General features: G+C 50.8%; 5 protein-coding genes across 5 annotated transcripts; 4 read left to right on the forward strand and 1 right to left on the reverse strand.

Annotated features, from left to right (window-relative positions):
- Positions 1-202: 202 nt before the first annotated feature.
- On the forward strand, positions 203-2292 carry HETIRDRAFT_104663 (polysaccharide lyase family 1 protein; the record flags this gene model as incomplete). The annotated part of the gene is given in 18 exon segments (XM_009547656.1): positions 203-478; positions 535-553; positions 649-730; positions 784-871; positions 887-891; positions 987-1023; positions 1083-1097; positions 1150-1182; positions 1242-1268; positions 1327-1392; positions 1445-1494; positions 1547-1555; positions 1612-1681; positions 1736-1742; positions 1798-1871; positions 1925-2034; positions 2086-2146; positions 2206-2292. The coding sequence occupies 18 exon segments, from the start codon at positions 203-205 to the stop codon at positions 2290-2292; spliced, it is 1116 nt and encodes a 371-aa protein (XP_009545951.1).
- Positions 2293-3728: 1436 nt separating this feature from the next.
- Positions 3729-11355, forward strand: HETIRDRAFT_124937 (uncharacterized protein; the record flags this gene model as incomplete). Its single annotated transcript, XM_009547657.1, has 11 exons — positions 3729-5214; positions 5269-6142; positions 6198-6527; positions 6582-6820; positions 6871-7207; positions 7265-8082; positions 8137-9045; positions 9104-9231; positions 9269-9424; positions 9478-9970; positions 10028-11355. The coding sequence occupies 11 exons, from the start codon at positions 3729-3731 to the stop codon at positions 11353-11355; spliced, it is 7098 nt and encodes a 2365-aa protein (XP_009545952.1).
- Positions 11356-12616: 1261 nt separating this feature from the next.
- On the forward strand, positions 12617-13382 carry HETIRDRAFT_426759 (uncharacterized protein; the record flags this gene model as incomplete). Its single annotated transcript, XM_009547658.1, has 2 exons — positions 12617-12772; positions 12825-13382. 2 exons carry the CDS (start codon positions 12617-12619, stop codon positions 13380-13382), a joined length of 714 nt encoding a protein of 237 aa, XP_009545953.1.
- Positions 13383-13982: 600 nt separating this feature from the next.
- On the forward strand, positions 13983-16048 carry hpox8 (heme peroxidase 8; the record flags this gene model as incomplete). The annotated part of the gene is made up of 9 exons (XM_009547659.1): positions 13983-14223; positions 14298-14444; positions 14500-14713; positions 14767-14801; positions 14856-14937; positions 14988-15107; positions 15171-15342; positions 15421-15735; positions 15788-16048. The coding sequence occupies 9 exons, from the start codon at positions 13983-13985 to the stop codon at positions 16046-16048; spliced, it is 1587 nt and encodes a 528-aa protein (XP_009545954.1).
- A 33-nt stretch (positions 16049-16081) lies between these two features.
- Positions 16082-18512, reverse strand: HETIRDRAFT_124939 (oxidoreductase, FAD-binding protein; the record flags this gene model as incomplete). Its single annotated transcript, XM_009547660.1, has 13 exons — positions 16082-16225; positions 16364-16494; positions 16550-16654; positions 16716-16813; positions 16876-17173; positions 17245-17358; positions 17412-17535; positions 17590-17639; positions 17694-17751; positions 17806-17897; positions 18053-18113; positions 18180-18313; positions 18368-18512. 13 exons carry the CDS (start codon positions 18510-18512, stop codon positions 16082-16084), a joined length of 1554 nt encoding a protein of 517 aa, XP_009545955.1.
- Between the last annotated feature and the right edge of the window lie 518 nt (positions 18513-19030).

Raw genomic sequence — 19030 nt, forward strand, 5'->3', positions numbered from 1 at the left:
GATTCCGACTTGAGTTTGGCCAGATTGTCACCAACTGTCGGAGTCTGTCTTCTTGCATTTCTACCGGAATACTTGACCCATGATGCCTCTTCGGTCCTAATGCTGAGTCGCCAGGGCGTATGGAGCCTTCTAGTCGAACGGGGGAGGATGTATAAAACGACCAAATCGAGATGCAAGCTCACTGATCGATATACCTGCCATCATGTTTCGACCAGCTCTCGCCTTAGCTCTCGTTGCAGCCGCGTCGCTCTTTCCGAAAACCCGTGCCGTGGGCACGCCCTTCGGCCTGGCTGCTGGCACGACTGGCGGCGGTAGCGCTACCGCTCAGACTCCAAGCTCCAACGCAGAGCTAGCGTCTTGGTTGAGCGACAGTACTGCTCGCGTCATTGTCCTAACGTCCGTTTATGACTTCACAAATGACGATGGGACCACTACTGGTACTGCTTGCAAACCTTGGACATGCTCTCCTAATCCCCAAGTAATCGCACTCTCACCTGGGTTGTCAATTCGACTCTGATGAGTTGAAAACTCTAGCTGGCCATCGACGCCAACAGTTGGTGTGAAAACTACGAGCCGAGTGCAGCTAAAACAACTGGCAAGTCGCCTGTTCTGTCTGTTGTGCCTTTATCTTTTCGAACACGCTTCTAGTGACTTACGATGTCGCCGGAACAAATCCCCTCAAGGTCGGCAGCAACAAGACGCTCCTCGGTAAAGGTAGCAACGCCGGAATGTCAGTTGTCCAACCCATATCTCTTGACGGTCATGTCTTACAACTGTTTCTAGCAAGGGAAAAGGCCTGAAGATTACCGGCGGAAAGAACATCATCATTCAGAATATCAAGATCACGGATATTAATGCTCAATTTGTTTGGGTACGTTTCATTGTCGTCGGACAAATGGTTTCCCGCACTAACCTAGTCTTCACAGGGCGGGGTAAGTCACTATTTCGGACGCGCTCGCAACGTTGGTCGTTCAAATCTCTGTTCAGGATGCCCTTCAAATTGATGGAGGTAGCAATATCTGGGTAAGTCTCGTTGAATATTTACGCTTTACAGTCATCTGGAACTCACGTATTTTTCAAAGATTGACCACAACTACGTAAGGTCCCTACCTTCGAGTGTTTGCCCATCAACTTATACTCGGACAAAAGTTCCAACATATCGGCAGGCAGATGGTCGTGACTGTAGGCACCATTCATCCATCTAGCTACAGTCTTGCCGTGCTGACTATCGCATATGATAGGGTTATGGCGCCGTCACTAAAACTACTGTTCGTCAACAGATGTGTGTTCTTTCAAAATACATCTGATCATATGATTCCGTGGTAGTTCTCCAACAACGTCTTCAATGGAGAGGGGACGTACTCGGCCACATGTAACGGAGAACACTATTGGGTATCCTCAAGTTACCTGATCCATATGTGGTCTTTTTAACACCGCGTCGTAGGCTGCTCTCTTCACAGGTGCCGGCGACCAAATCACTCTGGCCCAGAACTAGTAAGATGATTTTTCTGCATGCTGAACGGTGCTGGCATTCTGTTCATTGTAGCTTTTACAAGTTTGTCTCTCGCAAAAAAGGATTGATGTAATCAGGCGAGTGACGTTCTCCTTTAGGACCAGTGGTCGTGGACCCCACGTCGGCGGCACAAGCGGCTATTACCAGGACGTCCACATCTACAACAACGTAAGCGATCCCGTTGTTCTCTGAATGTTTATCTCATCGATCTTTTGATGCTAGTACTTCGGTAAGGCAACTTTGATTGCTTGCTGGATATTCAAGATTGGTTTACCTCCCTTCAGTTTCTGTTGATGGTCATGCCATCGACCCTCAAGTTGGATCAAAGGTTCTCGTTGAGGGCAATTACTTCAATACCGTACGATATCATCTCTCCCTCACTAACTGATTGCTGACTACGTATATCTCAAGGTGACTACTCCGCTTCTCAGTGATGCTGGGCAAGCTTTCGCGCCAACCACTTCCACGCAAGCGGCCAGTTGCTCCTCACTTTTAGGGCGCAACTGTGTAATCAACACTCTGTGAATAGCTACATAATCTGGAATATGAGCAATAGCTGACTGTATGAATAGACTCTCGTCTGGGTCGTTAGCGACGGGAACAGATACCAGCACTCTGAACGATTTCACTGCCGTGCGTCGCTATCTCCGTTGCTTCTTGATCCGTCAATGACTATTCTCTATGGTATCCAGTCTACGTACAAGTCTACTACGCCCATGTCAGCTTCGGATGCGGCTACCTATGTCCAGGCGAATGCGGGAGTCGGCATCATCAATTGATGTAGTTTTGATCGTGTGTATTACTTAGCGGATGCGAAGCAGGGGCGCTGGAGCATCCACCGAGGTAAATGTAAAGACTGTTATACTGCTTATCAGACGAAACTAGAGTATGAACATATGCAACCTACCCTATACCCCCTGAGCGCCTGAGCTTTAAATCTCAATACAAACTCCTAGAATTCAATGAAACTATGGCAACTCCCTGAAGCTCCCCACTGCATTGGTTCCGCGTCCTTAAGACTCAATTATATGACTGTGTTTGCTAAATGCTGATCGCGAGCTCTCGCTGTTAGTGTCCGCATCTATTTCGGCATTATTAGCAATATACACGAAGCTGAAACGAGAATAAACGGAACCTTGCCACAAGCCCTTTCGTACACCCTAGATAATAGACATTGCCTCGCTGAAGGTTGGCCGACGCAATTCATCCACGCCATCCCCGCGCAAGGTCAACGGCGATTGCGGCAGACGGCGGCACTTAGCCAATCGGAGACTTGCGGAGATTACCACATTTGGCACTGTCTCCAGCTGTCTCTCTCAAACTCTTTCTTGCGTTCCAACCACTCGACACAGCTCTACACCTCTTTAATCACTCTCATGTTTCTCAACAATACCCATGCTCTTCATCCTCAGGCATTGTTATCAAAACAGAGAACCCTGACTGGCAGTGCGTCCATCCATGATCATTTGTTTTCGACTCACCTTTTTTTTTGTTCTGTGTACAGCACGTCATATCAGTCATAAGAGGATGTATCATGCTTTTTTCAGGGCTTCGCCATTTCCATTGTTGTGCTTCGACCCCTTTCCTCCCCTCCCCCTCCTTTACAACGGGACCATGATTCAGAAATCTACTTAAACTAGACAAGTCAGCTATTTCCGCCTCTGACTGATCGGCCTCGGCTCAGTCTGAGAACATTGCAGAACAGCGCATATCGCGATTTTAGCCCTTTTGAAAAAGCATACACGTATCGTATCTGCCCGTGCGCGTGACGTTTTCAAGAAGCCAACGATCGGTGTCGCATCAAAGCTAAGACAACAGGAAGAGAGGTTCAAGCAGCAATGTAGTGTGATGAAGGAATGGACAAAATGCTCCGTTTTAGGGCAGCTGGTGTCGAGGCGCAGGCAATGTCCGCCCTCGCATTCACTTGACGGTTGGAGCTTGGAGGCGCACGAGGTGCGTTGACTGTTGTGCCTATCCTTCGCGCCAGAATTCATGTACTTTGCTATATTTTGTTCCATCTCGGATATGCAGAGCGAACAGGTTCCAGAACGGCGATGATTCCAGTGTGATATATGGGACGAGTGAGAATCGAGGGAAGTTTGCTGCATGAGGCGGAACTGCGGAAATATCGTATATGGGTCCATATCTGGTCAGATCTGGTCGCGTCTGCCCGGCGCTTAACCGCTCTCTCTCGATCTCCATCCTCTTCCGCCTCATGAACACCGACGAACTCAGAGCTGGAAAACTTTTCAAATTTCTCGAAGCCATCATCAATGGCAAACAACCCCTCACATCAAGATCCAGCGCGCGCTTCTTCGAGGCCATCTGTGCCCAACTCAATGCCGCGACCTGTATCAGCATGCTGATCTCCAGTACACAAGGAATCGAATGTGTACAGACCGCGATGCGCTTTGATTTAACCCCCACTTTCTTCAATGGTCCTGCGACAGACTTCCTCAAGTATATTTCGTCTCCAAATCTTACGAACATCGGCGGAGGCGCTTTTCTGACCAAGATCATCGTTGCGATTGTCGAACCACCTATCTTCTGGTCCCCGTTCACAAAGGCATTTCAAACGGGCCAGTTGAGTGAAGATGGCCAATTTGCCTTTGCGTGGCTGCTCCGGCAGCTGATCGCTTTGCCCGGAGAATCGGCTGTCCCTCATCGTGAGCTCGCCAATAACCCAGCGATCTCCGCCGCCCTCCTTTCCTCCCATCGTGAAGACGTCCGCGACCTCGCATCCCAGATCAAGAGCTATCTGGACACACTCCGTCTCGGCGTGTCGGGCGCTTCTGCGGGCGTGGATCCCTCTCAAGGTCCAGGCGGGAGACATGACAACGACTTTGCGGACTTTCGCGAGATCGCTATCCTCCCAACTGCGGATGAGCTCACATCCACACGTGGATCATTCCTACGCCCGAGCGCCGTGCTCGAGGATCCGGACACGGCAGAGACGCGCGTCGCGACGCACCTCGACAATCAGTTCCGCTTGCTCAGGGAAGACATGCTATATGAGATGCGGGAGGAATTAGACATCGCGCTGGGGAAGAAGAAGGGGAAGTTTCGCGGACTCATCATCGACGGCCTCACCCTCACAGGGGTACATTACCAGATGTCGGTCGACGAGAAGGCATGCAAGTGGGGCATCACGCTGACGTCTCATACGGACCTGCACTGGTTCAAAGATGTCAAGCCGACGGCCCGTCTTGCGCACATACACGACAATAAGAAGATATTCCGGCACCAATCAATGACGTGTCTCATTGTCGATGAAGAGATCGTTGCGTTTCCGACAGTGAACCGAGAAGAAGAACTTCTGGCGAAGAACCCACCCGTGATCGTAGTTCAGCTCGAGGGCGCAACGAGCACAACTAAGGCTCTGCTCAAGCTTAAGACATCCAAACATATCAAACTACTCCACATTGATACTGCGGTTTTCGCATATGAGCCCGTCCTTACTGCGCTGAAGGAGAAGCAAGGACTGCCCTTCGCGCCTGAGCTGCTCTTCTGGGAGGATGGCAGCAAATTGTGGCCATCGTCGGATATTCCGGAACGTTTTGTCGACGCCCTTCGAAAGGATCCTTCCTTGAATATCCAAAGCTATCTCGAGACCCCCAAGAGTATTGTTCTCGACGACGCGCAGTCTGCATCGCTTCTATCAGGGCTTACACAGAGAGTCTCCCTGATACAGGGGCCGCCTGGTACGTAAAGTGTTTAAATTATGTCCATAATCTCCTTCAACCTTGACCTCCTAGGCACTGGGAAGTCCTTCATTGGCGCTCTCCTTGCCAAGGCCATCCATAACTTCACCGAAGGGATCATTCTCGTCGTCTGCTACACAAACCACGCATTGGATCAATTCCTCGAGGATTTGTTGAATATCGGCATTCCTGAGGCAAGCATCGTCCGTTTGGGTGGCAAGTCGACTCCAAAGACGGCCTCTTTGGCCATGCGGATGCAGGCGAAGGTGCACAATATGTCGAAGGGAGATTGGAGCGCAGTTGACAACCTGAAGGTCGAGTCAGCACAACTCCGCACGCGTCTCGAGAATAACTTCAACGCCTACAAGGCGTTCAATCCAAACACCGCGGCCATACTTGATCATCTCGAGCTTGAGTTTGAGGAAAACGATTTCTTTGACGCGTTCTGCGTACCCTTGTCTGATGACGGAATGCAGAAGGTCGGGCGACGTGGGAAAACAGCTAGGCCAGATTACCTTCTTGATCGCTGGTCCAAGGGCCTCAACGCAGGAATGTACAGCCGTGCTTCCAACGTCCTTGACGCGGCAGCTATTTGGAGCATGACTGTTTCCGACCGACAAGCTAAGCTCGCGCAATGGAAACAAGACATGCTAAGGGACCGCGTCGATGTGTTGTCCACAGTAGGATGGCAGTACAACCAATGTCTAGCGATGCTCGAAGCCAAGTTTAGTGAGAGAGATGCCGCGCTCCTGCGAAGCAAGCGTATCATTGGGTGCACGACCACCGCAGCGGCGAAGTATCGCGATCAGATCAACGCTGCACGACCGAGTGTCCTTCTGGTGGAGGAGGCTGGAGAAATCCTTGAGTCGCATATTCTTACAGCCCTTAGCACGGAGACAAAACAGCTTATTCTCATCGGGGATCACAAGTGCGCTGCCCAATTCAATCCTGCTAAGCCTTCTCCATACTAACAGCTAGGCTAGGCAGCTGCGTCCAAAGGTCAACAACTACAGTCTCACGGTCGAGAAGGGCGACGGATTGGATCTCAATCGATCGCTCTTCGAGCGTCTCGTCCTGAAGGGATATCCCCACGAGACGCTTCGCAAGCAACATCGAATGCGCCCAGAAATCTCGGACCTGGTCCGCCAGATCACGTATCCTGATCTCTTGGATGCTGACGGAACGAAAAATCGTCCAAAATTGCGGGGTGTACAAGACTATGTTGTGTTCATCAATCACGACAAACCCGAGGGCGAGCTCCCGCAGCTTCAAGGGCAGGATGACATGACTGCCAAAGCCTCCAAGCAAAATCCGTACGTCTGAAATCAGATCTGAAGGTACGGATATCACTGAAGATATTGTAATAGATTCGAGGTAGAGCTTGTGTTGAAGATCGTGCGATATCTGGGGCAGCAGGGCTACGGAACCGACAAGCTTGTGATCTTAACTCCTTACCTTGGACAGCTGCGAGCCTTGCAAGAGGCATTGAAGAAAGATAACGATCCTGTACTCAATGATTTGGACTCGTTCGATCTCGTTCGCGCCGGAATGCTTTCTCCCTCGGCTGCGAAACTCAACAAGAAGCCAATTCGTCTGGCTACAATCGGTATGGTCTCCGTCATCTTTATACGATTTCTGCCTACTCAGCACATACAGACAACTACCAGGGAGAAGAAAGCGATATCGTCATCATCTCTCTGACACGAAGTAACTCTAATAACGACATCGGGTTCATGTCCTCTCCTGAGCGCCTGACAGTTCTCCTCTCTCGTGCGCGGGACGCAATGATCATGATCGGCAACGCGGACACTTTCATGAAGGCTCGCAAGGGCAACGAATCTTGGAATATACTGTTCAAATCGCTTAAAAGCAAAGGCCATATCTACGGAGGTTTCCCGGTCAAATGCGAGAAACACCCCGATCGGATAGCGCTTCTGAAGACCGCTGATGATTTCGACAAAGATTGCCCGGATGGTGGATGCCGAGAACCTTGGTATGCTCAATCGGTAGCTTCGGCGCTGCGTTGTCTGCTTTAACTACCTTTCTTTAGCGGATTGAAACCGGCATGTGGCATTCATGATTGCCCACTGAAGTGTCACCCAGATTCAGACCACTCTAGCATGCCGTGCGAGGCCATCATGGATACACTATGTCCGAAGAACCACCGACAAAGTTATAAGTGCCATCGAGGCCCTCCCGCCTCTTGCACCACGTGCGACCACGAAAAGAAACTAGAAGAGAAGAAGTTGCGGAAGCAGTTCGAACGACAGGAGCAGGAGGCTGCGAAGCAGCGGGCCCACGCGAAAGAATTGGCGGAGCTCGACGAACAGATTGCTCAGCAGCGAAGTGCCCTCCGAGACGCACAGCTTGATGAGGAAAGGAGCAATGCTATTGCACAGAAGATTCAAGACTTACAGGATGCTGCCGATTTTGCCGCTCGAGCAGCGGCTTCCCGATCAGCTACTATTCCCACTGCTAATTTTTCACCGCCCGCCAGTTTTACTGCTCCTTCAACCTCTCCGGATATCGTTGGCTCAAAGCTGCCACCAAACCTACCACCGAAGAGTGCAAAGCCATCATCAAGCAAGCAAACCAGGATAGACGATACCTCAAAATCGAAAAAGTCTACACAACGACCGAAGACCCCACCGCCCCCGCAGAAGTCTGCTGCTCGAGAACAATGGGAACGCCAGAAGAGTGCGGAGGGCGCGAGCAATCCTTCGATCGACGCCATCATGGCAATGACAGGACTTGAAGAAGTCAAGGTCCAGGTTCTCACAATCAAGGATAAGATTGATACAGCCGTCCGCCAGAATATCTCTATCAATGAGCGATTCAACGTCACTATGCTCGGGAACCCTGGTACCGGTAGGTTCAATCACAGCGATATATATCCTTGTTTCTAACCTCGCGACCATCAAGGGAAAACTACTGTTGCGAGACATTACGGGAAATTTCTTGCGTCCATCCAAGTCATCCCTGGAAATATGTTTGTCGAGACTACCGGATCGCGTCTCGCTCATGATGGCATTGACGGCGCCAAGAAGCACATTGCCGAAGTCCTTGCTGCGGGAGGAGGAACGATCTTCGTCGACGAGGCCTATCAATTGACGGGCAGTGGCGCGTATACTGGTGGCCAAGTGCTAGACTTCTTGCTAGCCGAAATTGAAAATCTGGTGGGGAAGGTCATATTCATCTTCGCTGGATACGACAAAGAAATGGAGAAGTTCTATGAACATAACCCAGGATTGCCGAGCCGCATACCGTATACCTTCCGCTTCAAGGATTACAACGACGTTGAGCTTCTGGATATGCTCGAGGGCACGATACATAAGGCCTATGGAGGAAGAATGAAGGTGGAAGATGGGAATGGTATCAGAGGACTTTATGGCCGCATCGCTGTCCGTCGTCTCGGCCGAGGTCGGGGAACGCCTGGATTTGGGAACGCCCGTGCACTGGAGAACATGTTCGCACAAATACGTAGCCGACAGGCCAAGAGACTTGCAAAACAGCGTAGCGAGGGTTTGATTCCCGATGATTTCCTATTTTTCAAGGAGGATCTGATTGGACCGGACCCATCAAAGGTGATGGGCGAGAGCGCAGCATGGAAGAAGTTGCGTTCGATGATTGGACTTGGAGCGGTTAAGAAATCTGTGACCGAGATGTTTTCCATGCTCGCCACAAACTACCAGCGGGAGTTGCTGGAAAAGGCACCTCATCAGATTTCGCTGAATCGTGTATTTCTTGGATCTCCGGGCACTGGCAAGACGACAGTAGCTCAACACTACGGTCAGATACTGGCTGATTTAGGAATGATCAGCAACGGCGAAGGCGAGTTAACCTTTGTCATTCTCTGAATATAGACAGGCCCCGATAACTATTCATCTAGTGGTCATGAAGAATCCGTCAGATTTCATCGGCAGCCACATCGGACAATCAGAGGCTCAGACAAAAGCTATCTTAGCAAGTACTATTGGGAAAGTCCTTGTAATTGACGAGGTTTGTCGCCTCAAAGAAGTCTTGCGGATGGTCGCTCATGATATGTGATCTTTAGGCGTATATGTTATATGGCGGAGCCGCTGGGCAAGGCGCGGATACATTCAAAACAAGTGTCATTGACACCATCGTTGCCGAAGTTCAAAGTAAACCAGGAGATGACCGTTGTGTGCTATTGCTAGGTTATACGCACCAAATGGAAGAAATGTTCCAGGTAAAATGCAATGTGCTCGACGAAGAACGCTAATTGACTCTATGTTTGAATAGAATGTGAACCCAGGATTATCCAGGCGCTTTGCGATGGAGAACGCATTCCGCTTCGACGATTTTTCAGATGATGAATTGCTAGAAGCTTTGGAATGGAAGCTAGACGATCAGGACTTGACAGCTACGGATGCAGCAAAAAATGTTGCCAAGGATGTTCTGAACCGTCTGCGCAATCGACCAAATTTCGGTAATGTCGGAGAGGTAGAGAATTTGCTTGGACAGGCCAAACTTCGTTACCAGCAGCGTCAAGGAACACTCCCTGTCGAGCAAAGGTCGCCTGACGCCCCGTTCGAGCCGGAAGATTTTGATCCCGACTACAATCGAGACGAGCATGCCGCTACGAACCTTGTAAAGCTCTTCGAAGATATCGTGGGCTGTGATAATGTCATCAAGAAGATGGAGGGATATCAGCGAACGGCAATAAACATGAAGGCGATGGCGATGGATTTCCGCGGGCAGATTCCTACAAATTTTATCTTCAAGGGTCCACCAGGTGAGTACACGCGCTTGCATTGATGTCGTCAAATGTTGGCTGGAACTACGTTTAAAGGTACGGGCAAGACCACCGTCGCACGCAAAGTGGGTCAAATATACTACGATATGGGCTTCCTATCTTCGACCGAAGTAGTCGAGTGCTCAGCCTCAGATCTCGTTGGACAGTATGTCGGCCAAACGGGTCCGAAAACAAGAAAGCTCTTCGAGAAAGCATTAGGACGAGTGCTCTTCATCGATGAAGCCTACCGGTTGAGCGAAGGGCACTTTGCTCAAGAAGCCATGGACGAAATGGTCGGCCTTTTGACTCAGGAGACATTCCGCGCAAAGCTCGTGGTCATCCTCGCCGGGTACGACAAAGATATGAATGCTCTGATGCAGGTCAACAGCGGACTATCTAGCCGATTCCCAGTTGAAATCGCTTTCCATAACATCTCTTCTACACAAGCGCTCGAAATACTGAAGCGGAAGCTGAAGAAACAGAGCATCCGTCTTGATGCCTTGGATGACCAGACATCTACGGTTTATATCCAAATGGTGGCCCTGATCAAAGAGCTTTCGAGTCTTCCATCCTGGGGGAATGCGCGGGATATTGAAACGTTGTCAAAGCAAATGGCCTCCCATGTCTTCACGTCATTGCCACCGCCAGTCGGCCCCCATTTGAAAGACTCCGACAATCTACTCACGCTTGTGGGTCAAGATGCGATAGTATGCATTCAAAATATGCTTTCAGAGCGGCGTGAGCGTATTGCAAATGTGCCTAAGCATACCTACCGCGGTCATCAGAGAATGCCTGAACCCCCCGCCCAGACCTCCGCACCTCCTTCTGCCATGTCCACTTCCGCCCAAGCAAGTACAAAGCCGCCGCCGCCATCAATACCGAAAAAAGAGGAAGAACTGGTTCTGCCTACACACGACGGCCGCGATGATGGCGTCACGGATGCTGTATGGAATCAGCTTCAAACCGACAAAGCCAGAGAAGAAGATGAGGCTAGGCGTAGACAAGAGGCGATACAGATGCTAGAGCAGCGGATGGCTGAGATAGCCAGGAAACAGGCTGAAGATCAAGCGCTCAAGGAGAAGCTAGAGGCAGAGCTCGCAAAGAAGAGGAGGAGAGCTGAGGCTGAGCGACAGGAACTTCAGCGCAAGCTGAATGAGGCGAGAATCCGCGAGCAGAGGATGAGAGCAGAAGCTGCGAAAAAGGCCGCTGAATTGGAGGCTAGGCGAAGGGAGGAAGAAAGACAACGCCGAGAAGAAGCGCAGGTTCAAACTAAAATACGTCAGATGGGATTGTGTGTTGCAGGATTCCGTTGGATCAAACAAGCGACAGGGTATCGATGCGCCGGCGGTAGTCATTTCATCAGCAATGCGGCTCTGGGGATATGAATCAAAGGTAATTCATAATTTTTACTTGCGATTGATCCTACACGACCCGTGCATAGTCAGTTTCGTTCATCACTGCGGCACAAAGGACGAATATGGTGACGCCTCTGTGGATCATTCGAGACGGAGGTGTCATAGAAAATGAGGAAACTCCGCTGTGGCCAGTACCTGTGAAGACAAATTCATACAAGCCTCAGTGTGTGCGATGTGTGTAAACGCGATAGGATCTAAGCCTGTTCCAGTACGAACAATCCCAAGGACACGCTGGTGGAGAAGCGCGGAGGGCGCGTCGCGTGAAAGCCCCCGACGTCATACATCACGGGCAGTTCACGTGGCACGGTAAGGTCCGTCGAGCGGAGCTGAGGTTCTTCTATGCTCGACCAGTCCTGCGGACTTTCGCTATGATTCTTAACTTTTCTTCGCTTCGTTGAGCATGCATTATCTTCAACAGCGAGTTGAATCTCCATCGGCAGCAAGACACTAGCCACGCGGAGGCGGACTAAGGTCCGACTTGCATCTCACCAGGCAATAACAAGTCTAGCACGGTCCTTCTGAATCTCTGGAGTGCAATTGTTCTTTACTTGGGGTCGATGAACTTTGCAGGGAAGCTGTTTAATTCTACAAACAACCTCATCATTTTTCAAAACCAAGCCCTAAAATACCAGCATGCTAAACATTCATCCCACCTGACTTGTACTCGTGAGCATTCCGCGTCTGCTTCTTCCTAATAATCCATGTTCAGCTTATGTATTCCGACCTTCTTTCTCTGTTTTTTCGCACACGCGGTGCCGTCAGCACTCGCCACGGCTGCACATGCACAAACGCTCTCCCACAAGAATGCTTTTAATAGCCTCGAACATTCAGGGCTTATCTATTCGAGTCTAGGGCATCCATGGACGGAATGCTGGATACATTGAATTTGTGCGCCCGCATGGTCAATAGTGTTGTCGGTCACCCTCGCTGGGCCTTTCACAGCTCCAGCCTCCCCAAGCCGCTACAGAGCTGAACTCGAGCGTCCAAGATCATACCACACAAGTGATACTATACGAGTTTTGTATTCAGTCCAGGCGCACCTAGTCCTAACCAGTATTACGTCTCGTCCGATGGGTCCGAGAACTGTATCAGTGCCGACACGAACGTGAGTGCCTTCTCACAGGTGACCGGCGACAGTAGACATTCGCCGCCCTCGTGAGAAATATATATAGGCCCCCTTCGCGGCTGCTGCGGCTCTGTGTCCATGGGAGCTACGTTGAACAGAGCAACGATGTCTTTGATCAAGCTCCCCCTGTTACTTATCGGTTCCCTTTGTGTCCATCGTAGCGTTACCCCTCCTAACGCTGCACCACCCTCGGGAGAATTGTCGAAGCACAAAGATTTATGGCCAAGTTCGTATTTTTCTTGGGGCCCAGGTGTGACCAAGGTAGAGACCCTCTCCCCTTATACTACACTGTCCCTCTCACCGTGGATTACAGGGTTTGATGTGGGCCGTATCCCTCTGCGAAGCACTGGCCATATGTGCCAGCTACTCCGAGCACCCTAATCCCATCGCACGGCTTTTATTCTCTTATATTTCGAAAGAGTCAATTGGATCGACAGCCATCCGAATTTCTCCATCGTTCCTGGTCAGCATCACCTTTCTCGTCATCTCAGCAATCATTCGCACCTTGTGCTATCGGGCACTCGGCCGTCTCTTCACATTCCAAATCACCATACGACCCAAACACACGCTCGTGACGAGCGGCCCGTACGCTTGGGTTCGCCACCCAAGCTACACTGGGAGCATCTTGGGATTCACGGGATCTGTCTTATGCGCACTCAGCGAGGGGTCGTGGATCAGAGAGTGCGGATGGCTCGAGACCTGGCGGGGAAAAGCGTTCTGCTTATTTTATCTGATGTGGAACATCCACGTCACGCTTGTCATGCTTTGGAGGACGAGTCAGGAGGATAAGATGTTAAAGGAAAAGTTCGGCGCGGAGTGGGTGGCTTGGAGTAGGAAAGTCAGATATAAGCTTGTACCTGGCATTTATTAATCGCGGAGACTCGTCCCTTATAATGTCGGTATGTGCGTTTTGGATGTTCCTGTGACAACTGTCGATTATCATCCATATGTTCACCCCCACAATTCCTCCGAGGACGGCTCTGATATCGGTGAGCCGTGAGTCTCATTTTGGGCTCACTTTCAATGTCGGGCGCTTGAGTATATTGATCAATCTGATCGAAGCCCGAAGCATCACGAGCATGTAGAGGTTATCTGTCCACGGGACGTATTGTGAAACCGCGTGTCCTCATACATCCTAGATATCCCGCTGCTGGTCACTTGCAAACTTGCCACTGGAGCCGGCGCGTTGTGCACATAGCGAATCAATATCAGGGGAACCAGTAGAGCTCGCTGGTATGTAGGCAGATGTAGGCTCGTAAAGTGGCTCGGTCAATAAAAGAGAGAACATTGGTGCCTCGTGCCTCGGCGTTCGACGGCTTGATGGTGGATCTAGCAACTATCTGGCACCTGACTATTAGAAGTCAGCGTGCTTCTTGGACTGACTGAGACACAACTATCGCCGTATTAATTAAGCTACCGAGGTTTTGCGATTTGTGAGTATCCTCGACTCCGGCCGTCTTTGACTCCCAGAATGCGCGCCCACATTTCCCCATTGTTTCTGTTGCTTTTACCGCAGAATCTCATATTTTCTTCCTTTGCCTTTGCACCGAATCCAATCCTAGTATCAAACGAGCTCGAACACCTCCTCGTCGACACAGGCGGTGCCAATGACGGTGGTTTCAAGCGCGCAATCACACCATGCACGAACTACGTGGAAGGGAGTCAGCTTCTGGGACGGGAGACAGCGGCGCAATGGATTCGAGTGGCCTTTCGTACGTGTTTAGCTCTGAGTTTTGGTGCCAGGCAGAGCCAGTCGCTGACAGCTGTTCCACCTTAATGCATGCAGATGACTTTGTTACTGCAGACGTGGGTACTGGCGTGGGCGGTTTGGACGCGTCGATTGGGTTCGAGACGCTTCGTGCCGAGAATAGTGGAACGGCTATGAACGACTCGCTCACATTCTTCGCGCCCTTCGTTAGCGCTCAGGTATCCAGTAAGCGATGCTGTTTCTACAGATGTTTGCAATGGATTTCTCAAGAACGTGTCAGTGGCGGATATGATAGCGTTGAGCGTAGTGATGTCGGTAGGCGGTTGTGGCGGCCCTCATATTCCTCTTCGCGGAGGGCGTATCGACGCTACACAAGCCGGAGTGTTCGGTGTCCCAGAGCCAGAGACCGATCTTGAACAGACATTGGAGGAGTTTTCCGGCGCTGGTTTCAATCAATCTGATGCCATTGCTCTCACGGCATGTGGGCATACGATGTAAGTTGTATGCTGCTCCTTCACGCTTAACAAGCCAATGACGACGTTGGTAGGGGCAATGTGCACCACGGAGGATTTCCCCAAGTCGGTATGGCAGCCTATTGATCCATCACCATCCTCAAACTATGACACGTGCATGCAGTACCGGAGTCTGCTGTTACACCAAACAATACGGGTGGAGGCGTCCATTTTGATGTCACGCCAGCTAATTTCGACATAGACGTGTGAGACCTCCATGTTATAAACTCGCCTAACTCGCACTAATCATTTTCAGTGTTCAAGAATATTTGTCAGGAACCGGTCAGCGGGGAGGGCCTCTCGTGACAACAGACAATGTCACTGTACGCTCTGACCTTCGCCTGTACACTTCCGACAATAACCAAACACTCCAAGCGTATGTACTACTATGATGGGTCTGGTCCCAGTCAGCTTTGACTCACCTCTTGCACATCATCAGATTGTCGCAGTCCTCTAATTATTTCAGGAAAGCATGCGCACAGCTTTTTTCCCGCATGATTGACACCGTCCCCAAAGATGTGAAATTGACCACGATTATTGAGCCCATGGTCTATAAGCCGGTGAACGTCAGTTTGGGACTCACTTCAGACTCGAACAGCTCTCTGTCTATTGTTTTCTCTGGCGCCGTCAGAGTAAGTTTCGAGAATGCTATTCGGGTCTTTCTAGCTTTGCTCACGCCGATCAACCAGTATCTGGATACCTCGTCATCATCAAATGATCCTGCTCCAACTCTTTTCATCTCGTACGAGACCAGACTTGGGTCACCTGCTTCTCATAGAGTGATTGCGACATATACCCCGGACGTCGAGAACAATGGCACGAGTATATTCGGCAACACATACTATTATCGTTTCACCGCTTCAATCGATTCGTCTGCCGGGATCTCTGCATATACAGTAGCAAATACCAGTTTTGCCTTGCGGGATACAATATTTTTCCTCCCAGACTTGAGTTCTGCACAAGACAACGGCAGTGACACGTGGAGTGTTAACATCACCGCAGCCGTAAGTGCGCAATTTTCTTACAAAAGTTTCCAATGCTAAACTATAACGCAAGGCCTTGACATCGTCCAACCCCTCTAATGTCCGCGCCGTGCTCTTCACTCCTACGGGGCAGCTTGGAACGCTTGCTCCGCGGATTGTAACGCAGAACGTCACTCTGAATGAAATCGGATCCGTCGGCGTATACAAAATCTACTCCGCAGTTGTTGTAGTCGAGACTATCAATATCGGAGGCGCCAGCGTCGACATCGTAGGTTCATTCGCAGGGGGTCGGGAAGTCATAGATGAATTCAAGAAGCTCAGTTTAATCATATAATAATACGCCAGCGGAACCAGGCGATAGGCAGCACTACTTTTGAAATGTAGAAGGTCGTTTATATGGAGAAAACAACCTTGTACTATTGTCTATCAGGCCAGGTTCCTTGATCATATTTTCACGAAGAGAGCTACGTCCTTCGATTTCTCTCACGAAGCTCACCTCGACGAACTTGACCTGGTCAACTGTATCAATGCAGTGTGCACATCGAAAGGTACGACTCCCCCTATTCTCGAGTTGGTTCGGGTCTGTCATCAGGATACAGCTAGGGTCATTTGAGTACTCAGTCTCCAAGGAGAAAGAGGTAGGCCGTACTTTACCGGGATTGAACAGGCCCAGAGGATCAACTGCTCTCTTGATAGTCTTCATCAGCTCGACCGTGCCTTCCCCCAGCTCCTCATACAAGAACTCTTTCTTGCCAATCCCAACGCCATGCTCGCCGGTACCTGCGCCCACGCATTTACTGACTACGCATTCAACGAGCAAATGATCGCTGCTCACATGTTCCGTCGAGGGCGATAGCGCGTTCGACCATCCGATGCACAAGCCCTCGCACAACCTTCAGCTCCTCGTCCGTCTTGAAAAGAAGCAGGCTGTGAAAATTTCCTGCGCATATATACGACCGGTCAAGACATGAGCCAGATACACACAGGTGGCCGTCACGCACCATCGCCAGCATGCCCGACGATCGTGTACTTTATCCCAGACTGCTCGATATCCTTCTGCGTCTCATACACCAAATCCGGAAGCTTGGAGATTGGCACACTGACAGAGAAACACCGTTTCAGCATCGACCATCACGAACTTTAACTTTAACCGGCACCCACCACACGTCCGTGCTCCATCCTTTACACCCAACGCCGCCGTATGCCAGGCCCGAATAATGTGCGTTCTTGCGATCCGCCCATAAGTCGTCAGCCTCCTTCTCGTTCTCGGCGAGGCTCCAGTTCGTCCCTCCGTGCTTCTGCACCACGGTCTTCACGATGCGCGCGGTCTCAGCGAGGGAGGATGCAGAGGGGCCCTGCAGCTTGAAGAAGAGGTGGTCAGCGACAGTGTACTTGCGGGACGAGGGGCCGTAGAGGTTCGTCGCATCCATGAAGGCGGAGTCCAGGAGCTCGACGCATTCTGACAGACGGCGTGTCGGTGGGTGGATCGTCGATAACGAGACATCAAAGGAATGATGGGAAGGGACGCACGGATGCCGACACCCTTGTTGAGGATCTCGATGACAGCCTCTGTAGCCTTGCGCACGTCCGGGAACTGGGCTATCGCTACGGTTGTGGGAAGGGCAGGCGCCAGACGGATTGTGACTAGCAATGACCATATTGAGCACTATGGGGTTGAACGAGGCAGGGGCATATACCCTCGGTGATTATGCCCAGGGTCCCTTCTGCACCAATGAACAACTTGGTTAGATCAAACCCTGCAGATGATTTACGAGAACGACTCCTAGTTTTGATGACTTCGCCTGAAGGGAGCACAACGGTCTGTGCAAGTCCAACGCTCAAGGAAAACTCTATAACCTGAAGCTAGAAACTTACCGCGTTGAGGAACCATTCTGCCTTTGCAGTTCCATATCGGACAGCGTTGGCTAGCGGATCAACAAAGGTGAGTGATAGACTATATCTATAAGAAGAGAGCGCACTTCCAGAGCATCCTGTGCTCAACATTCCGCCGATCGTAGCACTGGGTGCAGGGTCGAGCTGTCAATATATGTCATCCATACTCTCCAACGGGAACAGTTCAATGCCGCGCACAGGAAAGAAAAGGGGTGTACCGCTCTCTTTTAGAGTCTCGTTTATTTCCATCCAGCCCACGCCGGGTTGGCATATTAGATCTGAATCAGCCTCTACAGATGGATAGGAACATCAGTCAGTCGAAGAATGCGCAGAAATGCGTTGTAACATTTGTGCAGGCTATGAGAGCGTGAAAGGTCTAGAGTTGCCGCAGGGATACCCATTGATGCCTTGCATGAGGAAACGAAACAATGAATCCTCAACTCACCATGTATCTCGAGAATTTTGTCCATCCTAGATACGTCGACGCATATGCCCCCACCAACGTGCTAATCCGAATGCTCTGATCATCGTCTCCTAGAGCAACACGGACGGGGAAGAGGAGACTGACGCACGCCGACGAACTGCCCTTCCAAGCTGGTAGCGCCAGAGTAAGGTATGACCGGCATTCGGTACTTGTTTGCGACCTTCACGATCTTCACCACATCTTCTGTAGACAACGGATACACGACAACGCTGTGTGGGACGCCTGGAAGAGAGGGATATGGCACGGTATATTGCGGACCCTGACGCCATGACGCACCTGGATGCCAGACATTTGGAGAGAAGCCGTGGATGAGAAGGTCATCCGGGTTTGTCGACACCACGTCTTCACGATCAAACGACGCCTTCAGCTCCTCGATACCGCGCCGAAAGTCGTCTGGCGATCCGTACTTTAGACTGCCCATGGAATCGGGCACAGTCGTGGATACCTGGATGCCCCGTGCGGCGCAGTAGCCTGCGACGCCGCTAGCGACGGACGCAATCGCGAGAGCATAGTACAAGCTAGCACGGGAAGGTGTGACTGCTTTAGAAATAGTGCTCTGCGAACGGCCACTGACAGCGCGCGGTGAGATATGAGCTAGCCTGTTCAACGCGATATGCTTAGGCGATGAGAGAACGGCCGACTCGAGGGCGGGTCTTCCAATGCGACTGAACAACATCCCTTGCTAGAGGTGAGACGTGCGAAAGCAAAGGGCTTGAGGAAGATATGGGGCACATTGCGGGACAAAGGGAGGAGGAAGGCCCGGAACACAAGTCATGGGGTATTGTATTTTGTCGCAGTGATCATGGGGTATTCGTCGCAGTGATGACACACCGGCGGCGTTGCGGAAGTCGGAATCGGTCTCAACAGGTCGCAATCGATCACGAAAATCACACAGATTGAACATCTTCCCAGCAATTCGAGCATTTTCAGACCTTTAGT

The sequence above is a fragment of the Heterobasidion irregulare genome (assembly GCF_000320585.1).
Source record: "Heterobasidion irregulare TC 32-1 unplaced genomic scaffold scaffold_05, whole genome shotgun sequence".
Lineage (NCBI taxonomy): Eukaryota > Fungi > Basidiomycota > Agaricomycetes > Russulales > Bondarzewiaceae > Heterobasidion > Heterobasidion irregulare.